The sequence below is a fragment of the Ailuropoda melanoleuca genome, chromosome 8 (genome assembly GCF_002007445.2).
Source record: "Ailuropoda melanoleuca isolate Jingjing chromosome 8, ASM200744v2, whole genome shotgun sequence".
NCBI lineage: Eukaryota > Metazoa > Chordata > Mammalia > Carnivora > Ursidae > Ailuropoda > Ailuropoda melanoleuca.
Window position 1 is genome coordinate 9,997,174 of NC_048225.1, and position 10,089 is coordinate 10,007,262.

Genomic DNA, 10,089 nt, shown 5'->3' on the forward strand with positions numbered 1-10,089 from the left:
TAATCAGAGGTTCCCACGACTCCCTCCTAGGATTTGATTAATTTGCTAGAGTGGCTCACAGAACTCAGAGAAACACTTTATCTACCAGATTACCAGTTTATTATAAAAGGATAGAACTCAGGAACAGCCAGCCAGACAGAGGAGATGCCTAGGGCAAGACATGGGGGAAGGGTGTGGAACTTCTATGTCCTCTCTGAGCACACCCCTGTCCCCAGATCTCCATGTGTTCACTACCCTGGAAGCTCTCTGAACCCCGTCCTTTTGAGTTTTATGGAGGCTCCAATACACAGGCATGGTTCATTAAATCGTTGGCCATTGGCAACTGAGTGAACCTCCAGGGGGTCTCCCCTTCCTGGAGGTCAGGGGATGGGGTTAAAAATTCCATTCCTCTAATCACATGGTTGGTTCTCCAGGCAACCAGCCGCCCCCCCACCCCACTCCACCCCACTCCCCACACCCCTTGCCCTGCTTTAGATACCTTCCCAAAGTCGCCTCATTAACATAACAAAAGAGAACCGTGGGCTGTTAGGCTGAAGAGATATTTTTTTTTTCCTCTGTTTTTTGTCCTAACTTTGCTCACGGTGCCTTGGACATACTGAACTGTTGAATCTTCATGTATTTAAGTGGGCAACTTCTCTTCATGTTCGTTTTTGGTTTTGTATCTTTCATAGAAGAGCCCTTCCCTTTGCCAACATTTGATTCCTCCTATAGACTTTCTGCCTCTGGATGGCTTCATGCAAGCCAGAGACAGTGAGAAGGCCTGCCGAGTAAAGCACTTAGCACCATGCCTGCATCTGGTCAGCCATGACATTTTAGATATTACTCTTTGTTATTAAACTAATTGTACAGGGTTTTTAAAAAATACTTGTCTGTTTAATTGCTTGGGAATGAATTTCTACATACGGCATTAGATAAAGGGTTGTGATAGTTTCTTTAGGCTGCCTAACAAGTACCACAAACTGGGTGGCTTAAAAGAACAAAGATTTTATTCTCTTGCAGTTCTGGAGCCTAGAAGTCCAAAATCAAGGTGTCAGCAGAGCTGCGCTCCCTCTGAGACCCTGGGTAGAATCCTAACTTGCCTCTTCCAGCTTCTGGTGGTAGCCAGCCACCTGGGGTGTTGTTGGCCTGCAGCTGCCTCTCTCCAGCCTCTGCCTCTAACCATCTCAGGGTCTCGTCCCTGTACGTCTCTGTCTTCACAGGCTTCACAGGGAAACAGGCAGTTTTCCTCTTCTTATAAGGACACCAGGCATATAGGATTAGAGCCCACCTTAAGGACTTCATCTTAACTTGGTTACATCTGCAAACACCCTATTTCCAAATATGATCACTGTATCAGTCAAGATTCTCCAGAGAAATAGAACCAGATAGATCCATGTACAACACTATATTTTATATAATGAAATAGAGAAATAGAGATTGATTGATTGACTTTTAAAAATTGGCTCAAGCAATTGATCCCAAAATCTGTAGGGCAGCAGTAGGCTGGCGGGTTGGAAATTCAGGTAAGACTTGATGTCACAGTCTCGAGTCCCAGATCCATAGGACAGGCCAGCTAGAAACTCAGGCAGGATCTCTATGTCCCCGTCTTGACGCAGAAATGGGGAGAGCAAGCCCAGCCTGTGTGTGCCTCTCATGGTCCAGCTCCCTTCTTAACCCAACTGAAGCAGCTCACAATGAGGTCTGGGTCTTGGTCTCCTCCCCCATCACACTTCAAGCCAAGTTTCTGATACTCCCAGGGGAAAAAGAACTCAGAGCCAAAATCCACCAGCCATCTGAGAAGCATCATTGTAAAAGAAAGATAAACTCTACAACTGATACAGGATAAAGTAGAACTATTGGAAGAAACAGATTAATAATGTAAAATAAGTATAATAAACAAAGAAGAAAAGGCAATGGTAAGATGAAGCAAGACAAAACAGTTACCAAAAACAATCAAATAGAAACACTGGATATGAAAAGTTTAATCATTGAAACAAAGCATTCAATTGATGACACAAATAATAAAAAATGGATTCCACTGAACATAGACAAGTGAGAGAGGTGATCAGATTGATGGATTCTCCAGGATGACACTGGGAAGGAAGAAAGATATAACAGAATTAGAAGCTAACAAACAGAAAAATAAGCTAATAAAAATACAGGTGTCATCATCTGCATAATAGGAAGTCTTAAAGAAAAGAAAGAAAGAAATCTTAAAAAGGGTTGTGTTGAATAAAAAGATAGCCAAGGGTCTTCCAGGGTTAAAAAAAGGTGAAAAACATCAGACTGTACATGGGCTCATGGGGTGTCTAATGAGAAAGACATGAAAAAACTCATGCCTAGACACACTAGAAGAACGTTTAAAAACACGAAGACAAAAGCAAAACTCCAAAGGCTGCCAAGGAAAAAGAGGTGACCCTTTTTGAAGGAATGAGAATCCAATAGACATCCTGTTTCAGTTCAACAGTTACAACAGAGGCCAAAAGACAGACACGTAATATTTTCAAAGTGTTAATGAACTTCAAACCAAGGATCTACATTCAACAAAAACAGATTTAAATATGCCATAAAAATAATCTCAGGCATAAAAGGCCCAAAGTAGTTACCACGTGAAACTCTCTTTGAAACAAAATTCTCTCTTACAGAAAGTACTCCAGTTGGAAGAGATAAATCTATGAGACCACTGTGAGATAAAAATGAAATGAGAGTCAATAAATAACTTAGAAAAGTTAATTCTAGCATTAAAAAGGAGAGGAAGAAANGCTATAATCAGAGGTTCCCACGACTCCCTCCTAGGATTTGATTAATTTGCTAGAGTGGCTCACAGAACTCAGAGAAACACTTTATCTACCAGATTACCAGTTTATTATAAAAGGATAGAACTCAGGAACAGCCAGCCAGACAGAGGAGATGCCTAGGGCAAGACATGGGGGAAGGGTGTGGAACTTCTATGTCCTCTCTGAGCACACCCCTGTCCCCAGATCTCCATGCGTTCACTACCCTGGAAGCTCTCTGAACCCCGTCCTTTTGAGTTTTATGGAGGCTCCAATACACAGGCATCGTTCATTAAATCGTTGGCCATTGGCAACTGAGTGAACCTCCAGCGGGTCTCCCCTTCCTGGAGGTCAGGGGATGGGGTTAAAAATTCCATTCCTCTAATCACATGGTTGGTTCTCCAGGCAACCAGCCGCCCCCCCACCCCACTCCACCCCACTCCCCACACCCCTTGCCCTGCTTTAGATACCTTCCCAAAGTCGCCTCATTAACATAACAAAGAGAACCGTGGGCTGTTAGGCTGAAGAGATATTTTTTTTTTCCTCATTAACATAACAAAGAGAACCGTGGCCTGTTAGACAGACTAACTTTTTTTTCTCTGTTTTTTGTCCTAACTTTGCTCACGGTGCCTTGGACATACTGAACTGTTGAATCTTCATGTATTTAAGTGGGCAACTTCTCTTCATGTTCGTTTTTGGTTTTGTATCTTTCATAGAAGAGCCCTTCCCTTTGCCAACATTTGATTCCTCCTATAGACTTTCTGCCTCTGGCTGGCTTCATGCAAGCCAGAGACAGTGAGAAGGCCTGCCGAGTAAAGCACTTAGCACCATGCCTGCATCTGGTCAGCCATGACATTTTAGATATTACTCTTTGTTATTAAACTAATTGTACAGGGTTTTTAAAGAACTTGTCTGTTTAATTGCTTGGGAATGAATTTCTACATACGGCATTAGATAAAGGGTTGTGATAGTTTCTTTAGGCTGCCTAACAAGTACCACAAACTGGGTGGCTTAAAAGAACAAAGATTTTATTCTCTTGCAGTTCTGGAGCCTAGAAGTCCAAAATCAAGGTGTCAGCAGAGCTGCGCTCCCTCTGAGACCCTGGGTAGAATCCTAACTTGCCTCTTCCAGCTTCTGGTGGTAGCCAGCCACCTGGGGTGTTGTTGGCCTGCAGCTGCCTCTCTCCAGCCTCTGCCTCTAACCATCTCAGGGTCTCGTCCCTGTACGTCTCTGTCTTCACAGGCTTCACAGGGAAACAGGCAGTTTTCCTCTTCTTATAAGGACACCAGGCATATAGGATTAGAGCCCACCTTAAGGACTTCATCTTAACTTGGTTACATCTGCAAACACCCTATTTCCAAATATGATCACTGTATCAGTCAAGATTCTCCAGAGAAATAGAACCAGATAGATCCATGTACAACACTATATTTTATATAATGAAATAGAGAAATAGAGATTGATTGATTGACTTTTAAAAATTGGCTCAAGCAATTGATCCCAAAATCTGTAGGGCAGCAGTAGGCTGGCGGGTTGGAAATTCAGGTAAGACTTGATGTCACAGTCTCGAGTCCCAGATCCATAGGACAGGCCAGCTAGAAACTCAGGCAGGATCTCTATGTCCCCGTCTTGACGCAGAAATGGGGAGAGCAAGCCCAGCCTGTGTGTGCCTCTCATGGTCCAGCTCCCTTCTTAACCCAACTGAAGCAGCTCACAATGAGGTCTGGGTCTTGGTCTCCTCCCCCATCACACTTCAAGCCAAGTTTCTGATACTCCCAGGGGAAAAAGAACTCAGAGCCAAAATCCACCAGCCATCTGAGAAGCATCATTGTAAAAGAAAGATAAACTCTACAACTGATACAGGATAAAGTAGAACTATTGGAAGAAACAGATTAATAATGTAAAATAAGTATAATAAACAAAGAAGAAAAGGCAATGGTAAGATGAAGCAAGACAAAACAGTTACCAAAAACAATCAAATAGAAACACTGGATATGAAAAGTTTAATCATTGAAACAAAGCATTCAATTGATGACACAAATAATAAAAAATGGATTCCACTGAACATAGACAAGTGAGAGAGGTGATCAGATTGATGGATTCTCCAGGATGACACTGGGAAGGAAGAAAGATATAACAGAATTAGAAGCTAACAAACAGAAAAATAAGCTAATAAAAATACAGGTGTCATCATCTGCATAATAGGAAGTCTTAAAGAAAAGAAAGAAAGAAATCTTAAAAAGGGTTGTGTTGAATAAAAAGATAGCCAAGGGTCTTCCAGGGTTAAAAAAAGGTGAAAAACATCAGACTGTACATGGGCTCATGGGGTGTCTAATGAGAAAGACATGAAAAAACTCATGCCTCGACACACTAGAAGAACATTTAAAAACACGAAGACAAAAGCAAAACTCCAAAGGCTGCCAAAGAAAAAGGGGTGACCCTTTTTGAAGGAATGAGAATCCAATAGACATCCTGTTTCAGTTCAACAGTTACAACAGAGGCCAAAAGACAGACACGTAATATTTTCAAAGTGTTAATGAACTTCAAACCAAGGATCTACATTCAACAAAAACAGATTTAAATATGCCATAAAAATAATCTCAGGCATAAAAGGCCCAAAGTAGTTACCACGTGAAACTCTCTTTGAAACAAAATTCTCTCTTACAGAAAGTACTCCAGTTGGAAGAGATAAATCTATGAGACCACTGTGAGATAAAAATGAAATGAGAGTCAATAAATAACTTAGAAAAGTTAATTCTAGCATTAAAAAGGAGAGGAAGAAAGAGAGATAGAGAGACTGAGAGAAAGAGAGAGAATATCAAAAATGTTCATAACCACTTGGAAATAAACACTGGGCAATACCAACATGACTAGTGAGCAGCGGATGAAAAATCGTTGTTGTAAAGGGAGTCCAGTGCAAAGTGAGAGCATACTTATTTTATTCTAGAGAAACATATAAATACTGATAGGGAACTGATAAGAAAAAAATAAACATAAATATGATTTTAACAAGTTTAATATAACCACCAAAAAGCATAAAAATAGAATTCAAGATTTTCAAACCAGCAGAAGAAAATCATATCCAATGAAAGACAAGAAAAGAAAAAAAGCAGAGGGGCGCCTGGGTGGCACAGCGGTTAAGCGTCTGCCTTTGGCTCAGGGCGTGATCCCAGCGTTGTGGGATGGAGCCCCACATCAGGCTCCTCCGCTATGAGCCTGCTTCTTCCTCTCCCACTCCCCCTGCTTGTGTTCCCTCTCTCGCTGGCTGTCTCTATCTCTATCAAATAAATAAAATCTTAAAAAAAAAAAAAGCAGAGAAAAGTAAAATATACTAAGTATAAATTAGAAATAAGGAGTGAAATAAATACTAATATAAAATTAATCACATAATTTGTATTTTGGATTGAATTGTGTCCCTCCCTCCCAAAAGAGACACATTGAAGTTTTAAACACCAGTACCTTGGAAAGTATCCTTATTTGGAAATAGGGTTGTTTCAGATGTAATCAGCTAAATGAAGATGAGGTCGTACTGAGGTCGATGAAGATGAAGATTAGGGTGGGACCCTAATTCAATATAACTGGTGTCCTTATAAGAAGACAGCCATGAGAAGAAAGAGACGCAGGGAAAAGGCCATATGACAACAAAGGCAGAGACTGGAATTACCCACTCGCAAGCCAAAATGCCACAGATTGTTGGCAAACTACTAGAAGCTAGGAAGAGACAAGGAAGAATTCTCCTATAGTTTTCATAGGCAGTGTGGCCCTGCTGACTCTGGCTACCAGAACCACAAGACAACACATCTCTGTTGTTTTAAGAACCAGTTTGTGATGTTTTAAGGGCAGCCCTAGGAAATTAATACAATTTGTAATGGATTAAACTCACCAATGGGAGGACAGAGACTCACAGACTGGGGTTTTTATATTGGATAAATAATATTCAGCAATATTTTCTAAAAATTCATAAATATTCATATAACCAAGTATTCATAAAACAAACAGACCAAAATATTCATAAAACAAAAGGTGACAGGAAAGCTACAAATAAAAGGATGGAAAGGGAAATCAGGCAATTTTGAACCAAATAAAACTGGGGAGTGAATTTAATATCAAACAACTGAATTCAAAGCAAAAAAAAGTCATAACGAGGGATGTCTTTTAAAGAAAACAAAATCAGAAAGCTATAACAATTTTGAACATACATGTCCTTAAAGACACAGCTTCAAGATACAAAATGCAACCACATAAAGATATAAAATACAACCACTATAGAAACTATAGAAACACACAAAAATTATAATTAGAAACTTTTGTGCAAACATCTAAGAAACTGAGAGAATGATCAGACAGATAATAAGCAATGACAGAGGATATTCAAATGACTTGATTCACACATTTGAAATAATAATTACATGGGAAGGGAGAAGAACTTCACAAAACTGACGAACAACTGGGAAAACCACATGTTTTTAAAGCATACACCGAACATTTAAACAATTCACCATGTACCAGATCAGAAAGAGCCCTCCAACACAGCTACCAAAAATCAACATTATACACAATATTATCTTAACACGATGGATTAATGATAAATTATCAACGAAATAAATTTAAAGCCTCGTATACCTGGAAAGTAAATGGCATAATACTCAATAACCCCTGCATTAATAAGAAAATATAGACGAGATTGTAAAATACTTGGAAATGAATGATAATGAGAAAAGCGCATGACAGAATTTGAGGCAGCTAAAACAGCCTCAAGAATAAAATTTATAGCTCTGAACACATTTATCAGAAAAAAAACAATTAAAAACAAATGAGCTAAGGTTTTAACTTAAGAGTTTAGAGAATGAACAATAGAACAAATAAAAAAAAAATAAGAAGAAAGGGAAAAAAAAATCAGGGCAGAGTTAAATAAATAAGTAGACCAAAGCAGCAGCAAGTACAAAATAAAGAAGAACCAAGCCAGTAGTCGGACCTTTGAAAAGATTGCTAAGATAGACTAACTTCCACCAAAAGCTGATAAAGGTGAAAAGAAACACAGATCTACAAAATTCAGAATAAAAAAAGGAAAATACTTACAGACACCAAAGAGTTTAAAATAATCATCAAAGAGAATTACGGATAGCTATTCTCTAATAAAATAAAAGTAAAGATAAAATATATTAAAACATTAAAATGTTTAAAATTTTAGAAAAATATAAAACTGGCCCAAGAAAAACTAGGAGCTTTGAACAAATCAGCAGCAAATAAAGAAACCGAAATGATTAACAACAACAGAAAAATCTACCCCTACCCTGAGAGGAAAAAGGCCTTAGGCCAGTTGGTTTTACAGACAATAGTTTAAAAAACAAGGTACTCCCATCTGGAACAATTTGCTCCAAAAAGTAGAGAAAGAGTAAAAGCTACCCAATTTATTCTATTATTAGATTAATTCCAAACACTGATAAAAATAGAAGAAAGAACAGCTCTTTTGCAGTTAAGATCCCAAAATCCTAAATAAAATATAAGCCAAACAAATTCAACAAAATATAAAAAAGTAATAGATCAAAATTAAATAAGGTTTATCCCAGTAATGTAAAGATCATTTGACACCAGAAATCACTGGCTATAATCCACACACTAGACTGGAGGAGAAAAATCAAATGATTTGTCAATTAAAAAATTTGATTAGAATTCCACATATATTTATGATAGAAACTCTCAGAAAAAAAATAAAAGGGAACTCCTGTAACTTAATAAAGGCTCTATACCCCAAATACACAGCAAATGTCATACTTAACGGAGAAGATTAGATCGGGCATGGTGTTCATTATCACCGTTTCTGGGTATCCTGGCTAATGCTGCATAAGGCTTGTCATGATAATAATAACAGCACAACAATGACAAGTTGTAAGAATTGAATGGGAAGTGATAAAACTTCTATTATTTGCAAATTATATGCTCATCTATGAGGAATGCCAACCTGTAAGATCTAATAAGAGTTCAACAAGGAGGCTGGATACAAAATCAATCTACGAAAATTAGTAGCATTTCTGCAGACCTATAATAACTATCTAGAAACAGGAAAAAAAAAAGACATGATTCACAGCAGTAATGAAGTTTATAATGTAGCTAGGAAATAAGCTAATAAAGAATGCACATTCTTCTAAGGCATAAGTTTAAAACGCTATTAAATTTTTTAAAGCTTGTTTAAAAGCTATGAAGAAGATGACTCAATGAAGAGCTCTATTTTTTCCCAAATTGATCTATAAAATCAATGCAAGCCAATTAAAATGCAAGCTTAATTTTTGGAGGAACTTAACAAATAATTCTACACTTTATTTGGGAAAATAAGGATGTCAGCTAGCAAAAATCAACTTAAAAATACAGTACTCCAAATCACTGGTCATTAGGGAAGAGCAAACAAAACCACAAAGAGATACCATGTGTCAGCCATTAGGATGACTATCATTAAAAACACCAGAAAACACTAGTGTTGGCCGGGATGTGGAGATCTTGGAGCCCTGATGCATTTCTGGTGGAAATGTAAAATGGTGTAGCTGCTGTGAAAAACATTTTGGAGTTCTTCAAAAAGTGAAATAGAGAATTACCATATGATCCAACCATTCCACTTCTAGGTACATACCCAAAAGAACTGAAAGCCCAGATATTCATACACCCATGTTTACTGCAACATTATTTACAATGGTCAAAAGGTGGAAGCAACCTAAATAAAATGTGATACATGCATACAGTGGAATATTACTCAGCCATAAAATGGAAGGAAATTCTCACACATGCTACAAGGTGGATGAACCTTGAAGACATCATGCTAAGTGAAATAAGTCCATCAAAAAATGACAAATACTGTATGATTCCACTTAGAGGAGGTTCCTAAAATAGGCAAATTCCTAGAGTCAGAAAGTAGACTAGAAGCTACCAGGGCCAGGGGAGAAGAGGGAATGGCGAGTTATTGTTTAATGGGTGCAGAGTTTCTGTTCGGGGTGATGAAAAAGTTCTGGAAATAGACAGTGGTGATATAACTACAGAACACAAATGGACTTCATGCCACTAAATCATACACTTCAAAATTGTTAAAATGGTAAATTTTATGTTATGCGTATTTTACTACAACAAAAAATACAGTGAAAAAATAACCAATACACAACAGTAAAAGAAAATACAAAATCCCTAGGACTAAACAAATGAAAACTCAGCTGATGTACATGATGATAAAAGTAAAATATGGCTGGAAGTAGCAAAGACCTGAATGTTTTGAGAGATATACAGCAACATGCCATTTTCCTAAAGTGGGAGTTCAATATTGCCAAGATGTCCATTTTTGCCAAGTAAATCT

General features: G+C 38.1%; 1 protein-coding gene across 1 annotated transcript in view; it reads right to left on the reverse strand.

Annotated features, from left to right (window-relative positions):
• Positions 1–3,729: 3,729 nt before the first annotated feature.
• The window catches only part of TMPRSS5 (transmembrane serine protease 5), a 69,298-nt gene continuing 62,938 nt past the window's right edge, over positions 3,730–10,089 (reverse strand). Inside the window, exon 14 of the mRNA XM_034665791.1 lies at positions 3,730–4,026. Within this exon, the coding sequence (XP_034521682.1) occupies positions 3,805–4,026 (222 nt within the window). The 3' untranslated portion in view covers positions 3,730–3,804. The remainder of the gene's footprint in view (positions 4,027–10,089) is intronic.